The 26,741-nt window shown below is 46.9% G+C and overlaps 1 protein-coding gene across 1 annotated transcript; it reads right to left on the bottom strand.

Moving 5' to 3' along the window:
• Positions 1-12,714: 12,714 nt before the first annotated feature.
• Positions 12,715-25,510, bottom strand: LOC125943313 (uncharacterized). The gene is made up of 2 exons (XM_049662393.1): positions 25,229-25,510; positions 12,715-13,708 (listed from the first exon to the last, which is right to left on the bottom strand). The coding sequence occupies exon 2, from the start codon at positions 13,693-13,695 to the stop codon at positions 12,997-12,999; it is 699 nt and encodes a 232-aa protein (XP_049518350.1). The 5' UTR covers positions 13,696-13,708; positions 25,229-25,510; the 3' UTR covers positions 12,715-12,996.
• Positions 25,511-26,741: the final 1,231 nt, after the last annotated feature.

The raw sequence follows: 26,741 nt of genomic DNA, 5'->3' as shown, positions 1-26,741 counted from the left end.
TATATATTTGTATGCATTTTTGTGAATTTTATGTATGTATTGTATAATTTTGCATATTTTGCATATTAAAAAATTGTTTCTTGCATAACAATGTACTGTTATTTGTGCTATGTTATAATCCATGTCCCTGCCTCCGCTCAATGTGTTGTGGCGTTGTAGGTAAAATGTAAATAAATAATAAATAAATAATAGGTGGTGGATTAGTTATCAAGAAACGGTTCGCAAGCTTTGCTTCGACACAACTCGTAGTAGCGACAGCCTTGTAGTGATCGACACAGACGCATCCGCAGCAAATGGTTTTCAACTTTCAGTACCCGTAACCATTGGCACCATGAAAGCCGTAACAGTAATTGGACACCTTATTCTGTGAGGTGCTATGACAGGACATCGTGTTTTGTCTGGTTGACTGTTGCAAACCTTCGGAGGCATCTGCTTGCTAACTTGAGCTGTGTTCCCATTGGGTATGAGGAAATAAATTTCCAAAAGTGGAGCACGAATGACGCCGTGAGGGGCCACAGCGTCAAAAGTGCATTCCAGCCATCATATAAAGGTTGCGTTCATTGTGCCTTTGGCACGGGCAAGTGATTGATCACGCATGTGCAGCACCTTCCGCTCCCTGGCCTTTTATACTTAGTTTATTTTTGTGTGTATATATCCCTCACCATATTTGGAATATACTATATGTGTCTCATATGCTGTCCCGGAAACGTTTGCGGTGTCGACATGCGTCACTTTATGTGCCATTTGTGGACCAGCGTGACAGGCGTGTCGTATAAGGCAAGAGTCTCCAGAGAAGCTTTTATTAAAGAGCTTCCCGTCCACCTGCGTCACTTGTTTTCTTTTTTTTTTTGCGAGATGCGTCGGGTCATTGAGAAGAAAGCGAAGTTTTCATAGCCTCGGGCAGAGCTTATCAACTTCGTGGAGTGCTCTTTAATGAAATAATCTCTGACATGTCGATCATTCACTGTAGCGATGCGTACTACCGTATGAGGACTCCGAAAGCTCTTACCTACAGAAACGCCCTTTCTTTTTTTTATTTGTTGCCCACACATTCAGGAAAACGGCTTTGGAAGAATGCAGCATAATCTAACTTATTAGTGAAGTATGTAGTGCCGTTAGCAGGTTCTTACAGTGGACTGATCTTTTCAGCAATGTAGTCTAACAGCCAGGCACTTAGAGTATACAGTATACCGGTGAGGGCATGTAGACGCGTGCTACCGACCAAATGCACTTACCATAGTTCACAACTGTTGTTTATTGACATATAATAGAGCCGCGAGCGAGCTAGTGGTTTGATAAAGGCGCTTGCTTCATGCTCGTCCATCGGGGAGGCCTAAGTACTCACGTCCCTCATGGATTCCTGCTACGAGTGGGACAGTTGTGTCCTTCAGCAGCTCAATTTCGGTTGTCTGGGTTAGAGTGGCTGGAATTTATTGCGCTGAATAAATTAACACCGTTCGCTTCTTGCACGTTGGAGGCGGTTACGGTCTGATGGTCTTCAAGTCTTGTATCAGGATCAATCGTCTGAACCTTTGCGTTAAAAAGTTAACAAGTCTTATTTTCTAAAATACTTCTTTAATTGCTACCTCTAATCATTTTAAAAAGTATGCATCTGTGCTAAGAGCAATCCCGAGGAAACCGCCTAAATAACACACCTTTTCTATTATGAAGGGATTGCGAGCGAATTTTCCGAAACACCCTGAATGCAAACACAGTCACGCGCCATAAGAAGTCACAGACAGTGAAGCCAGGGAACGCTTAGGGGCAACCAATTATTATTGATAATTGAAATGTAAAAAATATAAGGTTAGGGAGAAGAGATAGTGGGCGAAAAGATTACTTTCCGCAGGAAGGTGCCGAACCCTCGCTTTCGGCACTAGGTGTGCAATGTATTTACCAATTAAGCTACCGCAGCGGCCGCCCTCCTGTAAACTTTCTTTTGTATTTTTGTGTGTGTTCAAAATTATACCTGTGGAGTTTTGGCCACAGATGCTCACGTCCAAGGGGATGGATGTGGAGCACCTGTTTAGCAACGTGCAGCCGTCACGTTGTACGTGAACTTAAGGAGCAGGGACAACTGGTTGACAAACTTTCACACGTTACCTCACAGCAGCAACACTGGCAAATTCGAGGCCCTCGCTATGCAACCGTCGAGAAGAATAGGGTAGATCCGAGGGGCTTCGTGCGAGAATTTACGGAGTAGTTAATTGCCTTACTTACAGCGATAGCTGTAAATCAAACGTCAGCCAAATTTTGTAGCGCCTGTCGCACCTGTACGCGCTAATGTTCATTTGACAGACGAGTGAGTGAATCAATGCCTTTATTAAAACTAAATGAACAAATTAAAAATATGAAAAGATAAATAAATAGGGAGATATTAAATCATAGAGCAAGAAAACAAATGTACACATGGCCTCAGCATACGAAGTCGTCGCAAAAGAACACCGTGTTTGTCCCTGCCCTGGATTCAGGATTCGTCCACGATGTGTCAAGCGTCGGTCCTCGTTGTGCCATCGCTGAATAGTCATCGTCATCATCATTATTGTCGTCGTGCCGCTTTCGTCGTCCTCCTCGTCATCGGGCCATGGCATTTCGGGTGGTACTTAATGCATTCTCTCGAATGGAACTTCACTTTTTTGCTTTCTCCCTACAAGCGCACTGCATCGCCATCGGCACAGCCAGCAAGCCAGGCAAAGAACATGCAACTTTCTTCACATCCGTGACGCAATGGGGGAAAAAAATCAGCCTACGCAAACAATCCCTGGGCTTCAGGAACCCCCATCGTCAATTCTCGGAACGGGCCTCATGGCTTCGGTCGTTAAGCACAGGCAGCGAGCCGGCTCCTCATCGTTGATGCGGAAACTCGGAAGAAAGGAATAGCAAGTGAGGAACGTTCATTCCTAAAAAAAATAAATAAAGCAAGTCGCTCACATTTAGTTATGGTCTATTGACTCTGGCGCGGGTTGTAACTCCCTGGCGTGCACGAGACATGCGAAGATGTATAAAGTTATATATAGTTTCGGTACAAGAAGGAAATTGTTCCGGGTGTATTCATATTTAATTATCAGCCCCTGATGTTCTCTCTTGGGAGCTATCAGCCTTTGTTTTCGTTTTATTTTTGCCCGACGCTATTCCTCAACGTAAAAAAAAAAGAAAAAAAAAAACCTGATTTCGCTCTTTCAGAAACACAGATACTCTTAGCGATTCGGTTAGTAACCAGTATTGACAGCGAAAATAATTTACGCGCATATTATTGCGTGTCATTATTATTTCTGATCCAGGTACATTTGTCTTTATTATGGGCATTAGTGAGGATCTTCAAATCGATTTCGTTATTGCGGCGTAACCGTTATAGTGGAACGTCATTCGTCGTCCTTGACGGCTTGAGCTTCCATACTGTTTTACGAAGAATCATAAAGGAATGGAGGCTATTTCTCAGGCTAATGTTGCAACTACCCGACATAAATTTGAACGTGTCAAATGTCCGTAAAATAATATAGCGACTCGAACGCCCTCTAACGCGACACGTGTTTGTCTTGCAACGGATCTAATTTGACTGTGATGATGATGGTCGCTCGGACGTGGCAACCTACACGTAGGTGGTACGGGTCATTGTTACAACTTTCAGGTGGGTTCGCTACCTTTCACATGGGTTTAGCCTAGTTATTGTGACAAGACGGCGGCGCTCAAGGACACTATATACGAATTAAAGTGCACACACACAATGTTGAGTAACAAATTCAATTCTTTATTTAAAAAAACCTGCTAAAAGGTGGCGCAGTGGCTTTGGCGTTCTGTTACAGAGCATGACGTCAGGGGTTCGATCCCGGCCGTGGCGGCCACATTTCGATAGAAGGGCTGAATACTAAAACGCTCGTACACTTTCATTTATCTGCACGTTATAGAACCCGTGGTGACTAAGAATCAATCCGGACACGTACACTACGGCGTTTCTCACAGCTCCAGTATTGCGTTCGGACGTTAAACACTATGAATCAATCTGTTTCCTTCGTAAAATCTACTCAGGACAATGGCCTCCACCGTAGGTTGCTGGCTTTCATCTGCGAAAAGAGAGCTGTATAAACAGCGCAGTGAACGCAGACAGCGTAGTTGTAGAACTCTGTCAATGCGATGCATTGGTCGACCACGATGACGTAGCTATACCACTTCGCTTCCGACTGCATGACTAGACTGCGATATACTTTTTCCCCCCCGACGTCTGTGGTCACCAGACTTCCGTTGGCGACTGTACCCATATATCCCTGGCAGCTGCATATATTATGCACTCACAAATCGAATAAGCTATATAAAAATATCGTTGGATTTCCTGATATTTCTCATGACCACGATAACACTTTACTTTATTATTATATCGTCTTGGTTACAACCACTTTACTGTACAGCTACCGTAAGTGTTCATGCTCTAGTCCTTATAGTACTCAGCGTGTGCAATGAAACTTTAATTTGCATAATTTCCGGCAATAATTGAATATACTATTTTTTTCAGCGTGCATTTGCGCTCTCAAATACTGGCCTTTTTCTACTACATTGAAACATCGGGACATACGTTCGGCATGCACTATTGCTGGCTACTTTCTCTTTGGCTTCAGCCGAAGCAGTTGACTTTCGCTACTGAGGCCATAGTTTCGCTAATAATATTCGTTTCCCTTTCTCTGTTCCCATTTGCTGCGATGCTGTAGAATAACCAGACGACACAATCCCCCTTTCATTCCAATTACACAAACTAACAAAATTGGAGTCTTTATTTGCAGTCGCTCTTAATTTTTCTTTCAGCGCCGCAAGTTTTTGTTCGCCTCACTGTTGCTTTGCGCAAAATGCAAATGAGTCGGCAAGGGGTCATCTGTTGTATCAACCTAGTTTCCTGAATACCTGAAGACGGCGGGGGAACGTTAAGGGAAAAGTAACTACGCGACTATTCACGCATCGTTGTAGCTAATTGTGCCCCATTGGGTTCAGTGCACAGCGAGGCTCCCGGGGACAGTACCCTACATTAGGTGCAGCTTAGGTCGCTGTTATGTGCTTATTGCACCACGGCATTGTGACAAATCGCAAAATATAGAGGTTGTCTAGTTATTCATCCTCGTCCATTTTCAGGGGACGTTAATAACGCCTACATGTATGGCAAGATAAGACTCCTCGCTTCAGCTCCTATAGCCGTTCTATTCTTTAGTTCAGGGTCTCTTAAAGGCCCGTCATTGCTTTGAGGAAATCAATCAATCAATCAATCAATCAATCAATCAATCAATCAATAATTATCCGAAAGCTGTCTTTATTCAATAATCCGTGAAAGTAATCTCATGGATATATAATATTATTATAGTTACCCCTTTCGAAGGTGTGCAAATGAACTCATTTTTTTTCTTCAAATAACTGAGGTTTGCACCATCTCCGATTAACGTTAAGCTTTCTACATTTCTTTCTGAAAGTATGCATCGGGTAGGCGACCATACTCGACCGTGGTTTATCGTAGTAAATGCAGCTTCTTGCACCCTTATAAGCTCCACTGGGTCCTACTGGCGTCCATCAGCTTTAGGACTGACCACCCAACGACATCGATAACTGCGGAACTAGCTGCTCTGCGCGCTGCACTTTGTTCAGTCAATCGGGGAACCACCTCGACAATGGTCAATCTTCAATGAATCAAAGGCAGCCCTACTATCTGTGCTATCAGCTCTACGTCGCGGGCCATACGAACAGCTCATATTCGATATTAGATACCTACTCCATACATCACATCAGAAAGGACACCACGTTACGTTTCCGTGGCTTCCAGGTCACTGCGGTGTCATAGGGAACGAAGACGCCGATAATGCCGCTCGGGCAGCTCTTGACGACACACAGGAAGAGGCCATACCACTTTCACGGTCCGACGCAGCCAGCAGACTTGGAGTGCTTGCACAGGAGATCACGCGCTCTCTATGGTGCACACCAAGCAGCCAGACCAACCGGAGCAATCGTCAATACCTCCTGCCCTCTTTGATGCATCTCTGTATGCCATCTGGACTCCGCCGAAGAGAGGCCACTATGCTTTATCGATTATGGCTAGGGGTGGCATTCACGAAATCTTTTTCTTTTCTCATTGGTATGGCCGACAACGCACTTTGCAATACCTGTCTTTCCGAGGAGACGCTAGAACACATTTTATGCGACTGTCCTGAATATAATGTTCAGAGACAGTCCCTGGCGTCCGTTCTAGCGCACCTTGACAATAGACCAATGTCAATTGAATCGATTTTCACATGTCGTCGACAGAAGACATCGCAGCTGAAGGCGACGAAAGGGACTGCTAAGATTTTTGAAAGAAACGGGCTTGGGCAAGCGGCTGTGACAGGGATGTCACGTACCACGCAAGAATGATGAACTGTAACTGACGATGTGTGTGCTGTGCTATGTGCTCTCTCTCTCCCCTCCCCATCTTTCATTCTCCCTCATCCCGCTCCCAAGTGTAGGGTAGCAAACCGGTTGCGCTAAACTGGTTAACCTCTCTGCATTTCCTTCCCCACTCTTTCTTTCCTTCCTTCTGGGAAAATATCCAGGCAAGTCCAATATACAATCTGAACAAACCTTCCGCGGGGAGAGATCGAACAGTGAATGGCAACACACAATATTCCTGGAGGTAGGCAATCTAGAGTGAATCCCACGGAGCTAGTCCGTGGTCACAGCATACGAGGCTGCCTCGCCTCCATCTACGGAAGGAAAGGACACCTCGCACAGTGCGATGGCAACCTGCAAGTTTGACGTAATTTGTTTTTATTCTTCGAATTGGTCTCTTCTGAGCTCATTCTCTGTACCTTATGTCACAGTAAGCATCGCCATTGGCCAGGTAAATCATTACCTCAGTGCTGCATCTGTGCGGTGCAAAACTGTAAATGACACGGAGCTCACGACGTAGGCGCATTTGGTCAGTATAACGTCGGGAGAAAAGTATACTACATTGGGTGCTGACGCCAACCCTTACCACACTCTCATTCCCTTTCACTCTCTCTCTCTGTCCACGACAAGCCGCAAAATGTCGAAAACACCAAGCATTGCGAGAGCCGGAAGCACATGTTGCTCATTGCAATGGCAGCACACCGCGGTGTTTGTCGGTGACTTTTTCTTTCTTTTTTTTATCGCTCACTCACGCCGTTCACCGATGACAAGTCTGTGCCATAACAAAGCGCAGTCCGGGGAGCGTAATAAACTTTGGCTAGGACCTTTTAAATAAATGAATAAAAAATGCTCGTCACCCTGAAATTCCTACCAACAGTGATGCACCTTCGAGATTGTTTCAAAGCAAGGAGACCAATGCGAAATAGGAGGGAGCTTCGTGACACCAATGCAAAATAGTGAGTCGGCTTCGTGACACCGATGCAAAATATTTGTTAGATATTTTCCGTACATGCCGTGACGTGCTAATGTAGCACCAACACGATTACTTGCTTATACTTGTAGCGAAGCATGCAGATACGCGGCCAATTTGTTTCTTCTCTTTATGCCCAAACTCACTCTAACACGTGACCACTAAGACTCTACAAGCAGACTCTGGCCCAGGTTGATCTGCCTATGGGAGGTCCTGCGTTCTTGCCTTTAACAAATCGTCCTTTGGCCCAAACTACAGCTGTTAAAGATCGCACTAATACCGGCGAAGCCCCTCCTATTCATCGCCGCCCGTATCGAGTGTTGCCGGCTTAGCGCCAATTTATTCACGCAGAAGTTCGCAAAATGCTTGCCAAGAACATTATTGAACCGTCGTGGGCGTCACCCGTTGTACCGGTGAAAAAGAAAGATGGCTCATGGCGCTTTTGCATGGATTATCGGCACGTTAACAGGGTTACCAAAAAGGACGTGTATCCCCTACCTCGCATTGATGACGCCCTTGACTGCCTCCACGGTGCTCGCTATTTCTCCTCTATTGACCTTCTCTCCGGCTACTGGCAGATTGCCGTCGACGATCTAGACCGCGAGAAAATTGCCTTTGTAACACCCGACGGTCTTTATCAATTGAAAGTGATGCCGTTCGGTCTATGTAACGCTCCTGCCACTGTTGAACGAATGATGGACTCCCTTCTTCACGGTTTCAAATGGTTCACGCGCCTGTGCTACTTGGACGACGTTATAGTATTCTCCCCAACATTTTCTACGCACCTCGAGCACCTCTCAGCAGTCCTGGTTGTTTTTCGTCGAGCCGGTCTGCAACTCATCGCATCGAAGTGCCAATTCGGCCGTCGCCAGATTACCGTCCTTGGACATCTCGTTGATGCGAACGGAGTGAAACCGGACACAGGCAAGATCCATGCTGTTACGCACTTCCCTGTTCCGAAGTGTGTCAAGGATGTGCGCAGTTTCATCGGCCTTTGTTCGTACTTCCACCGCTTCGTGAAAAATTTCGCGGCCATAGCACGACCCCTAACCGAGCTTTTGAAGAAAGACGTCCCTTTCCAGTGCGACGATAACGAGGCCTCTGCGTTCTCGCATCTAATCGACCTTCTCACAACGCCGCCCGTGACCAGATTATGCTGGTCACGGCCATGACCAGATTAAACAGGAAGGGAGACAATACCGAGCCCTGTGGAGTGCCCTTGTCACCCAGCTCATAAATTTCTTATTTTAAGTCACCAATGTGCAAGGAAGCGGTTCTGCCGCTTATAAAAGATTGAATATTGCGGAAAAAGTGTTCACCAAGATTAAGATCCGAAATGGCCTGGAGAATTGCCGTGTGGCGCACAGTGTCGAAAGCCTTCTCTAGATCAAGACCGAGTATCGCGAGTGAACCTTTCTATGAGCCTCTTCTTAATTCTAAGCATATAGCATCCTGGGTCGAAAGTCCTGGCCTGAATCCGATCATGGTGTACGGGAAAAGCTCGTTCTCTTCCTCATTGTTCGAGAGCCAGTTGAGGACGACATGTTCTGCGACCTTACCGAGGCATGACGTCAGAGAGATCGGTCTGAAGTTTGCAAGCCCAAGAAGTTTGCCCGGCTTGGGAATCTGTACCGTACGTGCGTGTTTCCCTTCTTTCGGAACGCGGCCCTCTTTCCAGATTTTAATGATTTGCCTGGTTAGGTAAGTGACAGAATTATCTTCGAGGTTGCGCAGAACTCTGTTGGAGATCCCATCGGGGCCAGCGGCAGATTTACTGTAAAGTTTCTGAATCGCAAGGCGAATTTCACCCTCTGAGAAATCTCCGTCAAGGGCGTGATTGGGAGACCCCGAGTATCCGACCGAAAGGGGGGTGAACTACTGCGTCCTCTTGAGCGGTAGGCACTGACTAGCTAGGTCATCCAACAGCTTGTCATCCGCCATTTTTTTTCTCGCCTTGTGAATAATTTCGCATAGTAGCAACCATTTAATGGGTTTGGACTTGGAGCGCCGCTCTCATCCGAGAGATGTTTGAGGAGGCCCCAACCACCGCCTTTGCGGATTGTGCCATCCAGGGAGTTACACACCTCGTCCCACTGCTGTCTGCATAGAACTCTGCAGTATTCATCGATTTCTCTGTTGAATATTGCTATTTTCTTCCTAAGTCTCTTGTTCAACCGTTGACCTTTTCATCGTGCTAATATCGATTGCTTGGCCTCGAGGAGGTTAGCCAGCCTGGAATCCATCTTATTCGTTGGGACGTCCGTGACAATAACCCTCTCCGACGCCCTGATGTCAGATGCGAGTTGCTCTACCCAGCTTTCGAGCGGCGGATCAGCCGTAGCTGGGGGTGAGCCTTGGGGGGTTCTCAATTTACGAAATTGGTCCCGATCAATCAGCTTATATTCCTTTACCTTTATAGCGGCTATCTCAAGTTTGATAGTTATTAAGTAATGGTCACTGCCCAGATCAATGTTGGTATTGTCCCAAATGAACTCCGCGATCCCCCTGACAAATGTTAATACGGGAGTCGAGTCCCTGCACGAGGAGCTGCCGCCTCTAGTAGGATGTTCTGGGTCTGTAATAAGAGTTAGACTAAGGTCCGATGCATGCATCCACAGCCTCCCCCCTTGCCGGAGGAGAATGGGTATCCCCACGCTTGATGAGGTGCATTGAAATTCCCCCCAACAAGCAGAGGAGCCTCCATAGCAAGTTCAGTGACCTTGGTTAGGATAGCTTTGACGCACTGTCGGGAATCTTTAGGACCGCTATACAAATTGAGGAGAAATATGCTGCTGCTATTGCCTACGTAACTGTTGGGAACAATCTCAACCGCAATAAATTCAACATTACTGTGTATCGTGCGGAGCACATGTCGGACATAAGAAATCTTCCTGATTATCAGAATAGGGGACACCCCTACCTCTATCTCCTCGAAAAGATTCCACCTTGTAGCCCGCGAAGGAAATATCAATCGTCAGTGTTTCTTGGAGCATAATTGCGTGTGGTTTCTCAGTCTACGATCTAATTAGCTGCAGGAGGGCAACCTTTTTAGGACTGATTCCTCTGCAGTTCCATTGCCAACTCCTGAATTTCCTATTTGGCGGCACCATCCTAATTATTTGGAAATATCTTATCCAATTGGGAGTTACTTAGAGACCTGCCTTGCATTGGTAGCGTTTTGGGACAGATGTTCTCCATGACGGGAACTACCGTCTCATTAAGATACGTCTCAATCTCCTGCAGCCTGATTCCCGATTCCTCCTTGCTACACTCAATACGAGTAAGTCGGTCGTTGATTTATCTGATGCTATCGTTAATGGCAAAAAGAGCCTCCTTAATCTCAGACTTTGCCTTGGTTTGTAACTGCTTCGACTGATTGAGGGCCCTCTTTTTGGGAGTCAAACATTCGTGGGCCCCTCCTTTGGGCGTTACCACCTCCATAGACTTCGGAACCTCATTAAGCGACGGACGCTCAGACGAAGCGGACTTGTTACGAGTGATTTCTCTGTGGAGCTCAACTAGCTCTAGTGTAAGGCTATCGACCACTGCCCGGAGGCTGCTATTCTCCTTTTCTAACGATATAATTCTATCTGTCTCTGGACTGCGAATCTGACTTTCCGACAGCTGGGCCGCGCCCTGGTGGTGATGGTTACAACATCTTTATTGAAAATCATGGTGGGGTCTCAGGGTGGCCCCAGTTGGGGGCGACTCCCTCGGCCCAAGTGACGATTTTCAGTTGTTCCCCGAGATCGGCGGCAGTCCTAAGTAAGGTTTCCCAGGTAAGTTCGGAGGGGCCGCGCCCTCCTCTTTGCCTTTGACCTTGTCAGCCCAGGAGTCAGCACCTCCACCAGAATAAAAGCGCAGCTGCGGCCCCTTGGAGTGGGAGCGACTCCTGCTTCTGCTTGATCCTCGTTGTCTTGATGACGCGCATTGCCGGGAGCGGTTGCGCGAGCTAGAGCGGTCCTTGGGTGTGGGGCGACCGCTCGCCAACTGCGGTTCCTCTTCAGCCACCTGTTCCTTCGTGCGCTCTTCTCTCGCGTGCTCCTGACGTCTCACACGTACCATGTATGTGATTAAGTATCGCTGTTTGCACACCTTGTAAGCCGTTTTATGCAAGCCACCGCACAACTTGCATTTCGGCTGACATACATGCGGTGCACTTGGGTTACGCAAACCGCAGCCCCCCCCCCCCCCCCCCCCCCCCATTTCGTAGTTCCAGGCGCCGTGCAGACGTCCGCTCGATGACCAATCTTGCCACAAGTGTAGCATACATCAACTTGTTTGCGGTATAGAAAACAGCGCACCAAGGTAGGTCCGTATCTTACAACGATCGGCACACGAAGTCCGTCGAAGACGATGACAACTGATCCAGAATTCTTGATTCTCTTGACACCGAGCGCGATCGGGTTGCGGTAGTTCGAAATGTTTCTCTCGAGAGCTGCAGGCCCATCGGCAATGTCCACATTTCTAATAACCCCCTTGCACGTATCGCTAGGAGCAGTTTCATAGGCGCAATAGATTTGATGTGCACATATCTTTCTGCGTTTCCCTTCACCCCTCCCCCGGTACAGGGTAGCCAACCGGAGATAATCTCTGGTTAGCCTCCCTGTCTTTCTTTTATCTTTTTTTCTCTCTCTTCTCTAAGAGGGGTGCTGGCCCCCAAAATGTTTTGAATAACGTTTGGACAAATTACATCATCCATCGTTTGACCCAGTCCTGGCGTCCAGTCTATCCAGTCCAGTCCTGGCGTCCAGTCCATCCAGTCCTGGCGCCACGGTGATTGCTTTGCCCACTGAAGTGGGACCAATTTTCTCCAAATTCAAGCCGCATTTGGGGCGCAGCACAATTTTGACATGCTCCTGGAGCATGGGAGGGATGCGTGAAGCCTTTACTACCCGATTCATAATGTTAGAAACCGGGGCAATGTGCGCTCACCTGCCCCGCGCCATTATGGCCTCCTTGCTGAGAGGCCGGGTTAGAAGTGGAGACCCGGCCAGCCTTTTTCGCTCTTCCTGACCGTCTTCCAGCCCACTTCCTCGTAGAAATCTTCTACTTGCATAGAAGCCGCCGCCATGGCAGCTGTCGAAGGGCGCTCCGCGCCACCGGCGAAGAAGTCGTCGGCGCTTCGCCGCTCTAGGCCTGCCAGCCGTTAGGCTGAGCAGCGAAAAACAGGAATATTTCGGCGAAAAGCCCACCCACTGACAAAAGCTTGGCATCCACAAAAGGGTCACAACTTTCCGCGTTGATTGAGACCAAAATCACAGCGATACGAGAGGATAGTCTAGCCTAAAACACTAAAGGAGTGGGAACCGATCGTTCCTTGTCCGAAAACCTCTTCGGCTTCTTCGTAATTGAACGTATCCATTGAATTATTTCATGAGAAGGAATTGCACAATCAGCAACGAATGCAGCTCGATAATGTAAGCGTTTGTACTTCAACAGTTTACACGCTGTGTGAGAGGAACTTCCATACGTAGTGTATGTCTAATACGGGAAGGTGAGTAGTGTCCAACTGCGTGTTTTTGATCGCTTATAGCGAAGCTGCCAAGCTTCATCACAACGAACAGCAAGGTTGCCTGCTGTTTCATTATCGCATTGCTTTCGTTGCTGATTGTGCGAAGACGGTCATGTATTTACAGACTAAACCCGCCGCGGTCGATGAACGTCTGCAACGCGGCTCGCACTACGGGCGCCAGCAGCGCGATCTTTCTCGTCATGCCGGGCAGTTGGAAAAACGAGGTGAGCGGCGTGCCGGAAAAGGCTGCGAACGAGCTCAGCTCCACGTCGATAGCGTCCACGTTCACGACTTCGAGCGACGAGATCACGAGACGACTGTTGGGGTCGTTCCTGTCCACTCGCACACCGACGTTTGCTTCGAGTCCGCTCAGCGTGCCCGAGATGTCCTTCTGGACGTACGGAAGGTATGGCAGCGGGGATATCAGAGTGAGCACGATGGTCGGCGACAAACTGAGCGGAAGCCACGCCTGCGCAACGTTCTCGTCGCAGTACGTCTCCGCCGTGCCCCGCAGAGACAGCGTGTCGAGTCCGCGTAGCGTCAAGTTGAGACCGAAGTTTCCACCGATGTCCAGCCGCCTGGGCTGGGCCAGCACCCGCTGCGCGAACGACAGCAGAAGGTTGACGGTGTTGGTGAACCTCTGCGATCCCATGCAGATCTGCGTGACCAGTAGGGACTCGCGACGTTGGGCCGCTGATGGTGCAGCCTCCGCTGAGGCCCGTCTTGGGGGCAGCAACGCCAAATGCAGTAGCGTCAACGAAAGGACGAGGGACAGAGCGTGGGCCAGCGGACGAATAGTGGCAGCGCCAGAGGACATCAGAGGGTCGTCACTGTAATGAAGCAAAAAAATAATAAAAATTAGCGTAGCTTGCACTGCAGGCGCAATGCTAAAGAGACAGCGGAGCTGATGGGCACCTAGGTAGTCCTGGCTTTTGGGCTAGGCTAAGGACTACCAAGTCATCCCCAGCATTGTCCGAAATTTATTGATTATTGATCGATTAGCGATTAGCTATTGATTGGCTATAGATTGGCTATCGCCAGGTATTGGGTACGCGTTTAGGCTAGGCTAAGCACTGCCAGGTCATCCCCAGCATTTCCCCGAATTTAGTGGTTATTGATTAATTATCGATTAGCTATTGATTGGCTATTGATTGGCTATCGCAAGGTATCGGCTACGTATTTGCGCTAGGCTAAGCACTACCAAGTCATCCCCAAAATTTTACGAAATTAATTGATTATTGATCGATTATTGATTAGCTATTGATTGGCTATCGATTGGCGATCGATGACTGACTAAGCTTAAGTAGTCCCAGCCATGCTTATCTAGGCCTATCCAGGCTCAGCTTCGCTAGTTCACAGGGGTATGTGCCATTGCGCTTGGACCCTTTCTGCACTATACCGCCTGGATCGACCCACATTTTTTGTCGACGACGGACGGACTAACGACCGGCTTAAACAGGTCCGCTGTTAAAAAGAAGCAAGGTTTTGTGTTTTGGTGGAATGAAAGTCACCTGACCTTTGAGACATGACATTAGAAGATTTTGGAACGTTTTTTAGTCCCCGGTTATCATGTCCATACGGCGCTGATGCCAACCACCTGCTGTGGCTGTGACTCTAACTCGGGCTTTATCAAGCACAATATGCTTAGGAGCCATTCACAAACTAGACAATTGTGGCTGTTTGTAAACAGACAATAAGTTCGCAAATTCATTGCTAAAGTATGTGCACCTTAGAGAGATGCCCCGGAGTATTTTACATCATGGTATGCCCTGCAGGGAATCCTTAGCTTAGCTAGCTTGTCTGCTCTCGAAAATGAAGTAAGAATGTCAGAGTCGATGAGGTGACAAGAGAGAAAGCTGATCACTTATTATATATATATATTTTTTTTTAGTTGGTGAAAGGTTCATTTAAGGAGGTCCTTTCAATTATTAAGCGATTCCGCCAAATCACACTTGGGTGCTACTGCAGCTGCGCTGCTGACATTCTTTGCACTCTTAGTCTGGTTCCACTTATGGTTTCACACATGTACTTTCCTAAGAAAGAACATGCACAAGAAAGAATATGCACAAACATGACAGTTCCCGACCTTTCTCTTAGTTCGTGTTTTGTGGGCACCGTTTTCACATACGGCAATGATAATGTCTTTAAAGCACAGCAACGACAGGGAGAAAGATTGGTGATTCCGAGTGTGATCGCTGATATGCAGCCGCCTTCGTCGAAAAGAAAGTAAGGCAAATGGCAGCAGTTGGACAAACAACCGCGTCACGGACTCAAGGACGCGTCGGCACTACCTCATGCGCGCGCTGTTTCCAGGACGGAATGATTTATAACTAGCGAAGATGGATACACGGTGGTGACAGCATGAGCAGTGCTTTATACAAAGATTCTATGAGATTATGCGTCAAAATCTTCGCATGAAACTGTATTTAGCATCAGAAGAGACCACGTTTTCATTTTTTTAACTCTCTGATTTTATTCGTCATAATCATCCTATCTCGACTAAGTTTATAATGACGACGATGTCCGCGTGCTGTTTATTGAGGCCAGTGACTTAATTACTCTATTGAAAACGCTTCCAGCCCGTGATTCGCGATGGAGGATTTGGACACAGGGATTTCACTAGCTCCTGGATTGAATGGGTGGACCTCTACCATTCTTTGCAATCTAGAACACCTGAACATTGGTCGGGCTTGTTATGGCTCCTTTAGAGTGAATTCGCACTTAAGACCAGATTACTCATTTTCGTGTGCGCGGATTGTGACGTCAAGTGTCGAACACCCACAAATACACTCAGAGATTATTATTGTAGCGTTAGCTACACTGGCCTAGCCAAGCCCGTTTCGCGCGGCACATCAAGAGCCGTGCTGCGCATGCGCAAGGATCAGTGATGTCACACGGCTTGCGCACCGGAGCCACCGGAGCCGGCACCTCTCGCGCACTCCGCCGCCGCCGCGCGCGACTCACCGCCGCCGGTCTGCGCATTCCAGAGGAGTGACGTCTAGCCGTGGTAGACGCACTGGCGCCGGCGCGCGCTCGCTGTGCAGTCGCCGTCTGACACTGCGCTGGAGCCGCTGCGCTTCTGACTGGCGTTTGCCAGTGTGGTATAGCCATGAAGAAGGAGAGCGCAAATGCTGCTCAACAGCGCAGAAGAACGGAGAAGCTTGACTCATAAGAATAATCTTATCTTAAGAATAATCTTAAGAATAAGCTAAGAATAATCAGCTGAACCTTTGCTAACGCTACGTATATCCTGGCATAGCCGAGCTAAGCCACTGCAACTTTTGTTATTATTTGTTTTGTGTTGTTTTGTTTAGGGTATGCGTGCGTCAGCACTAAGATCTTATGGTTGTTCCTGGGCATAGTAAATAAATGATTGAGCCGTAGTTAGCGGCGTCCCTCAAAGATCAGTGTTAGGACCACTGCTTTAATTTTTTTTATAAAAGACGTTCTTTCCGCTATTGGGAATTCTTCGTTCCCTCTATATGCCGAGGACATCAAGATTTTAAAGAAAATTCATAGTGTAGATAACTCTCGCATCCTGCAGTGTGACCTGTTTTCTTTTTCGAAATGGTGCTTATATAATAACCTCACCTTGAATTCTGCTAAAATCGAAGTCATGAATTGCACACGCAAAACAGCCAGCATCTCATTTTCTTATTCTGTAGATTCTGTACCATTGTGTAAGGCCTGGGAAATCAATTATCTCGGTGTACGTTTTGATACAACCTCACACTTTTCTGCTCACACTAAACGCGTTAAAATGCGGGGTATGCGCACTCCTGGCTCTGTTTGCAGACTGTCGAGGGAATTCAATTCTCCTGCGCCGTTCCGCAAGATGTACACAACAATTTGTCTTCGTTAACTCGATTACACGTTGGTCGTCTATAGTGGCATTTATAGATCGAACGGTGACATTATTGATCGGGTCCAAAAAAACGTTTCTAAGCATATATCATCACCGCGTTGCTAACACGGATACTGGACCTTGTTTCAGCACTTTTGGATTATCGTGATTGCCCTTACTTCTCTGCCGGTATCGCGCTGACCTGTTTCTTTTCAAACACCTTCACGGTATATATCCTCACATGTTCCGAAATCCTCAGTTGTATCATGTTTCGTATTCCACGCAAGATCACCAGAGAACACACACCTTACCAAGTTCCTGCCTGTCATCACCGACACTCAACCGTCCACAGAATACTGAGTCTTTACCGCTTATTTTCATGATCTAGATATTTTTCATAACTTGCTCTCATTGTCCTTTTCCGAGATTTGCGTTGTTGTGTCGTAGTTTCACACACTGTTAAACTGCCCTTCTCCACCTTTTTCGTTTGTATTCACTTTGCGCTTTGGTATATGTACACTCTTCTTTACATAATTGTTATTTTGATTAATTTTGGTTATTTTACTTTAAAATTTCCCTGCTGTATTTTTCTTGCTTGTTTTTGGTTTTTAATACATGCGCTCCAGCACTGAGACCACAGGGTCATTCCTGCGCACGTTAAATAATTTATTGATTGATCAATTGATTGATTATTATTATGGTAATGGCAACATATATACACTGCAAAGAAGGGAAGAAGAAAAGGAACGACGGAACACGTCACATTACGCACAGAGACATGAGCAGATTCGAGTCCCGCAGTTGAAGCAAATTCTTGGAAATATTTTGTAGGCCTCGTATGGAAGTGAACCTTTTAAAAAATAAAAATTACGCACACTCACAAACACACACGCACATTTATATAGATGGTCCTTGGCGTGTAGAAACGAGAGAAAACAGATACGATATTTTTTCACTGTAAAACAAGAAATTAGGTTTCAATTTCGTGATGCTATTGAGTACTGCCGGACATTTTAATGGCACATTGGGATGCTGATGTCGAAGGCAGGCAGAAAACAGCCATGCGATACGAAAGCCAGAAATTTCGTAAGCATAAGAGCCCCCACGTAGCGAGGAAGGTACAGTGCAGCCACGCCTGGCAGCCTTGGACGAAGGCACGAAATAATGGAGGCTAGAATACAGCGTAGGGGCAACAGCTGCACAACCAAATTGCACAGCTGGGTGACACACAGTTGTTCTTGCCCGCTCGCTTTAGGCAACGCCACTACAGTCTTGCGCAGCCGTCTGCAACCATTGAGAGACGCATTAACCCTTTGACGGACAGCGCGACATATCAGTCCCACTTTTCATGGCAATTTCACTTCACGGAAACGGCGATATATAACAGCTACGCTGGAACCTTTCTGTGCAGCTACGTTCGTGGTCCACGGGAAAGCTTTCTTCTGCTTTTTTTCTTCGTTTTATTGCATATTTATCAAAAAGCTGGAGCGGTTGCAGCGTTTGCTCACTTCATCGTCCGCTTCCCTATGTTTCGTTATTTCTTTCATCTTTCTTTAAGCCAGCGCACTGATAAATGGTCACTATTTTGAGAACAGCGCCTTTATTGCACTAGAGCAACGACACGAACAAAGCCCACGCCCAATTTCTGCTACATTTGTTGACTGAAAATTTTCAGGACATCTTTCAATGACAGCTTTGTGCTTTTAAGATTTTGGAGAGGTTAGGCATCGGTAATTCGCCGTACCCATGTTTACCAATAAATAATTATTCAATTAATCATTAGCCTTACGCACGCATCATGCGTTACATATGAGAAATGCGTAGCCTTTGAGGCTTCCGATGGAGCACATGTCTTCCGAGACGAGTTGTTATAGTGAACAGTCCTGAACGATGCTGGTGTAAAGGGTGCTCAGTAAACGCTACGTAAACATACAAAACACGCACATGCTGCTGCCATAGTGTACTAGTGCACCAAGGGTGCTTCCGATAATTTTACAGGTAGCCGTGAGGATGAGGTATAGGCGGGAAACGAAGTCGTCTTGATAATATTACCCAAGTCGACAACGGGACATCCCACTTTTTTATTTATACGTCCCACTTTTTTTCTTAAGCAGTCTGCTTGCCAGCTTTCAGATTAAACTTCATGTGAAAAGTACTTTATAAAGAACACACTTGTAATGCCTCCGACAGAAAACGATGCGGTCGACTGTGTTGTGTCCCTGAAAGTTTTAAACCGAGAAGGCATAGGCGCATAGAATATGTGGAATTCATGTACAGTCGGCATTTAAAATTTACATGTCATGAAATCTGAATATTTGCGCACTCTGTACATCCGTCATGGTATTCGGATTTCCAGTATGTACCAATATATAAGAACAACATTGCGTTGAACTCTTTTACCGGCTACGGTCCCAAACTGTTCTGAATTTGGACGTTTTCACAGGCCTATCGGTTCGTGAACTTTTGTCGACGACTGTATACGCACCTCCGAAAAAACGCTGGAAGGCAGCAGGCTTGAAACGCTATCATTGTGCAATAATACTTTGTTTATGCGTTCCTGGTTGTTCCTTGTTCCTGGACAAATTCTATTAGCGTCGTTTCGTAAATAAAGTGCGCTCTGAGACCCGATATGACAGGTCTTATTGTTCGATGGCTATCTATGTTTATCGTGCCAAGTGGTAAATGCTGATAATAGCGGTGGGACGACCCCGCTGACGCCAAAGAGTGAAAAGCAATCACACAGGTGCTGTTTAGCCTTCAGGATGTCATACCAGCAGACACAAGGTTAAATACTCGCATAATATCAGGTTAGAATATAAAGAAAAGCAATATTGTAGCTGATCCAGACGCTGGCACATTATTGTTAGCAATCCACCACTGAACACCATTGAAATGACCATATAATCTACAGGATTTCATTAACTGACGAGTTGCTTTCTTTGTTTTACAGCGCATATTGTTGATAGTAGCGATTCATTTTTGCGTCAAGTGGTCCGACAGGAGAGTCAAAATCCGGACCAGTTGGTTTATCCTTTACAGGAAAAACCAAACCCAAAGACGAAGGACAAGAAAGGGAATTCACACCACAACGAGTGGACTAACAACTGGGCTTTATTGAAAACAACACAATCCCAGCAAGGCTAACGGATTATGCGCAGCACCACCAGCACTAATCACAAGGCATTGAGAAAGGGGAGATGGACACCAAGTCTATCGCGACCGACCTAAAAAAGAAAATATCTTTTTTGAGCAAGCGCACCGAAGTTGTGCTATAATGCAAGCATCACCAGGCAAACCGAGGTAGTAAGCTTCTAGAATTTCGCGCTCTTCTTTGCCCCTGCCTCTGCCAAGAATAATCACATTGCTGAACAGCGGGCAGCAACCACATTCGCGGCAATGGCGAGGTACGTTTGCTGCTTCATCAGAACCCAGGAGGTGAGGTGTTTACTGGTGGTTAGGTGAGGTGAAGTGTTCACTGTTTTCAATAAAGCACAGTTGTTAGTCCAGTCGTTGTTGTGCGAATTCCCTTCTCTTGTCCTTCGTCTTTTTGACTGGTTCTTCCTGTTGTGCGACAGAAAGAACCACTGGGTCAGTCTTTGGGCAGGAAGGCGAGATGGTGAGGAGGGGCACGGGTAAGGGGCTTGAAGTGGGCTCTGAGCACTCCCAAAGTAATGTGAGCCGTATCAGCAGTTTCAATAGTTTCGGCTTTTGATGTGCAGGGTGGCAATCCAAAACGAGCACCGAGTACCTTCCACCGGATTGCTATATCGGTTTATCGCGACTAACTCCCTAAAGATTATTTGCCTGCGCAGGGACTCTGTACCTTCTTTGCGTTTGGCTCAACTACAAGTTCAACTTTCTGTACCAGGGACTTGGACGAACGCAGGATTCTCCACACCAGATGTCAAACAGCTATCTCTGCTAATGCTGCACGAAACATACAAAAGCCATCTTTAGGTTTACACTGATGGTCTTACCACTGTGGGTGCCTCTTCCCTATCTGTGATCTTCCCTGCAAAAGCCATCACGCTAAAGTTTAAGACCTCCCACCGGGCAGCGTCGGATGCTGCGGAGCTCGTTGCTCTCCGTTGAGGACTTCATGTGAGTCGTGAGGAATCGTATATAAAATCGAACGACTTCATTGATTCCAATGTACCACTACAATTCTATTGGGATAACAATTATATGGACCGTCCAGGTGAATTTTTGCCGTCGGCATTGCCATGATGTTCAGTATAAAATTACCTATATGTGTGCCATATGTTTATAAATACCGTATATGCAAGACAGATGCAAATACTATTCTATCGCCAAAGTTGCTAAAACCAGTCTTATGCTCTTGACTGTATACCTCACAATTGCTCAGATTTGCAGCGAGCAAACAAAAAATGAAAGATGTCCTTCACAGCGCATGCCGTTTATTAACAGCGAAACTGTTCTAGCTAACCGTAAAAAGTGGCGCCTGCTGTAGCAAAATCTCGCCGAGTTCTGACGTCACTGCGTTGCCTAGCAACCACATCGCGTAGCGGCGTGTGCCTCGCCTTCTCTCCGTGCCGTGCACATTTTGCCTTGACATGGGACGTTAAGGAGAAGGAAGTGGAGCATGCGCGCGGCGCGTGCAACGCTCGGGAGAGGGAAAGAGAAAATGAGAGCGAGATAGAGCGAGAAACAAATTGTAGCAGCACCAACGAGGCAACGCGCAGAGCTGCTGCCGACGCCGCCCGCGTTGCCTAGCCGCGCATGCGCCGAAGCAGTAGCGATGATGTCACCTCACGTTGCCTAGTAACCGCCGGCGCAGGTGCGCGCTCGCTTCGCCCGACACAGACACGGCTCCTGCCGGCGTGCCTGCGTTTGTGGTATGCCAGGAACGCTGTCACGCGTAGGCGCCGACGCGTCCAGCGCTAGTCACGCGAAATGTCGCGGAAGGGAAGATACCTCCGAAAATGATCGCTCGAGAATAGCTTCCTTACATGCGTAGTTTAGTTAAACCAAGTTAAGACCTATCAGTAACCAAGTTAATACCAAGCAGTAAGACTTGAGGGTAGATACTTTCGCTGCGCCTAACATTTGCACGACCAAGTGCAAACTTGCCCGCTTTTTTAAAATAATATCAGATTATGGAAAAGTGCGAAACAATATTAGTGCGCACAATCTGAAAGTGATGTAATTTCACTGGCGCCGCTATTTACGGGCAGCGCAGTGGCGCCTGTGAGATGTCATTACAGACTCTATATATACACAGAGTGTTAAAGCGTTTAACATTGTCATTAATTTTGGCGCACCCGCGTATCTCGCGTCATTGTACAGTTACGTATATGTAGAACACCGTCCTAGGAATTCAAGCGCAACACTAAGCGTTGATATCGCTGTGCGTGCTTCGTTATTCGGGCGAAACTGCCTTTTTTATGCGAAGGCATCAAATGGCCAATTGAGCGAAAAGGCCGGCGTCTGTAGCAGCGAAACGGCACCTCAATTCCCATTGGCTGCGACGCGAGAAGTGTTGTCGTCGGTGAGGTACACACACACACACACACACACACACACACACACACACACACACACACACACACACACACACACACACACACACACACACACACACACACACACACACACACTATATATATATATATATATCACCCCCACTGGGCTTACCTGCTGCGCGCGCCTGCTGGGGTTGGTAATATCGACGAATGATTAATCGATGACTCGATTAAATGTATCCCGCAAAACGATTATTCTTCATGGATGTCCACCTTTCATTTATTCGACTTAATCGATTAGGCGTGTTCGAATAATCATATTCGGGAGTTTGACAGGAGTGGCGCGAAAATTTTGAAATCGTACTGGAATGCCGCCGAACGAGCAGTGACTGTGCGGCTGTGGTAGAGCGACTGTCGGCTGTTTTTCCCCGAGTCCCGAGTGATGCCGAACCGAGCGCTTTTCCCCTCTCTTCCCCCACACCGCACACGCCACCACGCCACCCGAAGCTGGAGGCGTGAAATGCGCCCGCAATTCAGCGTATATTACAGCAACTCATTCGTTGACCGTCGTTCCACTCCCAGTCCACTAAAGACGTGGCACAGCATTCGCGCCTGTTTGGCGCATGTATCTGATATAGTGATGGAGTTCATGCCGATTCCAGTAAATCTATAGCATCCGAGCATCTATTCTCGTGTGATGGTTGTGCGGCCATTCAAAGAAGGTGGCGGTTGACATTCCTTCGCTCTGTAGAAAACAGCATGTGGTTTAAAATACTAAACCAGTAATTTTCTTTTCCGCTGTGCATATTGAAATTTCTTGCATATTTCAGTTGGACTTAACCTTTTTTTCACTTCTGTCATTTTCTTATTACTTGTTTAAATGTGCTGTACAGGGATTCACTAGTGCCATCTATCTTATTTTGCACTAAGTGTCATTTTATAACATATATTGTTTATCTTTGCAAAAGCCACTTGTGCCAAATAAATTTAGTCTTTAACAAGTTGAAGACTATCTTTTGTCAAACGTTTATACACTTGTGTTTCAAACTTGGTTCCGCCTCTTAAACATTAATATAGGGTCCTACAAAAGTAGATAACTGTGTTTCAACCTTTTTAAAAGTGCCCGGCAAAAATTTTGATTAATCAATTATTCGATGAAAAACCCTGCATCGAAAGTTATTAATCGGTGAAAGGATAAAATGATGAATGACTAATCGTTAATCAAATAAAAAAAATTGATCGACCATCCCTAGCGCCAGCCGGCCTTGGTGGCCGCTGCTGCTTCCTCGATCTCTCGTCGCGCCGGACGTCGGTGGCATACGGCGTTGGCACCGCAGGCTGCTAATTCTTGCTGGCTCGGACAGCACGTACCGCTACGGTGCATTATTCGCAGCGCAAAACTAGAAGGAACGCTTTTTTTAATTTTTGTTCTATCGACCCGACGGCGCTCACAACAAACTATAGCGCTTGAAACTAATCATACCCGTCAACAATTTGCCGAAAACTTCAAGAACGTAACTTTTCAGTGGCTTCCCGGCCACTGCGATACCATGGGCAACCAGCATCACAACGAAGCTTCTAGATCTGCTCATGAAAAGGACGTAAGCATGCGGAGCAACAAATCTCCGCATGCTCGCACGTGATGTCACGCGGTTCACGCTGAACGCGCCATAGGTTTCCGGCACACCAGCCTGCATCGCTCGGACCCATCCTTACAACTCCTAATGTCAACTGGGCTCTCTCGAACCAACACAACTGTTCTCTGCCTACTGTGGCTTGGTGAATCTTCGACGAATGATTTTGCTTGTCGCGTAGGAATGGCCGCCGGTGCTGCGTATGACGATTGCGGCCGCCAGGAAACCATCGAACATGCCTTTTGCCATTGTCACCGCTACAGCACGAGAAGATGGTCGCTCGGGACCGCGCTAGAACACCTCGAATACCACAGCTGGCAACGTCGGTGACGAAGGCGCTGCTGATATTCTACGTTCAAGTGACTCAATTGATGGTTCTTACACTCCCGCTTCTTTGTGTGCGCGCTGGCGTGCGTGCGTTTGACGCGCGAACAAATTAAACACCGTTTGTAGAAAAAAAATGAATGAATGAAAGAATGAATTGAACGAACGAACGAACGAACGAACGAACGAACGAACGAACGAACGAACGAACGAACGAACGAACGAACGAACGAACGAACGAACGAAGCGAGCGAACGAACGAACGAAGCGAGCGAGCGAACGAACGAACGAACGAACGAACGAACGAACGAACGAACGAACGAACGAACGAACGAACGAACGAACGAACGAACGAACAAGCGCATACAGGAAAGAACAAACTAGCCCGTTTCCTCGTACTATAAAACAGATGTCACAGCTAAGCAAGATTCTTTTTCTACCCATTAAAAGATCCGAAACATAAAATGATGCTCCGGGGAAACAATGGCTGGTTGCCAAATACTCTCAATATATCGCGTACTTGTTAAAAATTTTTTTACATAAAGCGAGCTATCCAATAACGAACCTATATGACTTCACGTGCTTCCGCACGCGTACAAGATGGGAGCTTTCACGATGTATTAAAAATAGGATAATTCACGTAAGCTACACAGAGGCGCAGACACTGAAAGAAAATTTCCTCACTTCGCGATATGCTGTGATAAAGGTTTTCAATCCATGGTCCGCATCATTAAAAATAGTAGATGCCTTCGGCTTGCCATCGAACTATACGATGTTGATCTTTCACTGGAAAGTATTCTTAAGATGTTTCTCTTATGTCAGTGGCTGAGGACCAGACTGACGAACCGCTCATCATATTCGGGTGCATGTTTCGCCAATCAGCACTTGGAAACGATAAGGTTTGGGAATTCGGCCACTGGCCAACGGAAGAAATTAAGCTTCGTTTGCTTAAAGTCAAGTAAAAAACGCGAACACGCGATACTCATCAGCTCGTTTATGCGACAACGAAGCGCTTAGCGCACCTGTATTGCGCTCAAGGCAGTGTGACTGGTTCGCGGCACTCACCTGGCTTCGCTGTGCCCCTCCCGGTGTCGGACCAAACGTCGCGGACGTCCCTCTCGGTCCACGCATCAATCATGTGCGCGCGGCTGCTCGCGGTCTCCAGCTGCCGCATGCGCACAATGCAACTTTTCGATCCGAGTGGGTTCCGCTTCGAGTCCTTGGTGGTAGAGATCGACCGGCTCCTCAAATGGGCCCTCTTCTTCCCGATCTGATCACCGGCAAGCCTCAATGTCGCTTCCGCCCGCCTCCGAGCAAAGCGACAACACGCGCCACCGAGATTTGGCCGAGAACGGGGGGGTGAGGAAAGGGGGGGGGGGGGGGGGGGTAGAGTGGGCTGGGCATAGGAGGGCTATACCTACGTTGGCTGCTTTGTGAGGCTTTTGTTCATGAGTTCTATGTGGTGCCTGATCGTGAGACGAACGATTGTAACGATTTCGATTAGAAGTGTCGGTTTCCCTTTTCAGTTGGCCTTGATGCTGTCTGTACGGCTTCTGTTGTTGGCCTTTTTGATTAGGATTTTCTCTGTTTTGTGCGATGGCTATGAGTGTATGAAGCGCAGTTCAACTCTAGAATGTTGTTAGTTGCCGACTTTGGTTGCTGACACCGTTTCAAGGAACGAATATTTCAAGTACACATAGTTAAGTAAAAAGAAACGACAACAACATTTAAATTTGTTTTACTCTTTCGCGCCCTATTCATCACATGCGTGCAGCGGTTACTGTAGAAAAGAAGGAGAAAACCGATACCAATAAAACTTGTCCGACACAATGTTTTATTAAACATTGGTCATTCTAAACTTACACGACAATAAGCGACAACTCTCTATCCCGCTGTTTGGCTCTTAAGGTTTATCACAGTAGCAAAATGGAAGCGCGGGGTGGTGAACTATTGCAACGCCACCTAGATAGCGCAAGGCCGGTTCACTCCGACCCATGACGTCATGCTATCTGACCCGACTGCCATAGAATCTAATGGGGATGCTCACGAGTAAGCAACAGTAGTTTTGATGTCATCGCTGTCGTCACGCCAGCCTTGGCAATGGAGATTTCGGCCCAGGTAGCATGACGTCATGGATCAGAGTGAACAGGCCTTGTGCTATCTAAGTGGTGTTGACTATTCCCACAAAAGCGAATGCACCTTCGGCCAGTCAAAAATGGAAATCTGCTGCTACAGTTCTTAGCGGAGGCTCTTGCTTACCCGTTTCATATATGATCACTGTTTTCCTTCTTGTTTAAATCAATCAATCAACCAATCAATCAGTCAGTCAATCAATCAATCCAAAGACGTTTTAATCTTCACCACGAGGCCGAAGAATGAAATAACTTTTTAGGGGAAAACCTCTTTATATTAGAAAAGCTGATCTACCTTCAATAGCAAAAATGATAATAATAACAATTCGACCTGAAAATGCACTAAGGGCAATGATGAATGCAGTAACGAGAAGCTAAGTTTCCAGCAAACTGGCGTCGCGAATAGTTCTTGTGGTCCGCTTGGACATTTGCGAAAGTATTTCCTG

This window comes from Dermacentor silvarum, chromosome 2 (genome assembly GCF_013339745.2).
Source record: "Dermacentor silvarum isolate Dsil-2018 chromosome 2, BIME_Dsil_1.4, whole genome shotgun sequence".
Taxonomy (NCBI): domain Eukaryota; kingdom Metazoa; phylum Arthropoda; class Arachnida; order Ixodida; family Ixodidae; genus Dermacentor; species Dermacentor silvarum.
Note: the sequence above shows the minus strand (reverse complement) of the source record. Positions and strands in the feature narration are given on the sequence as shown.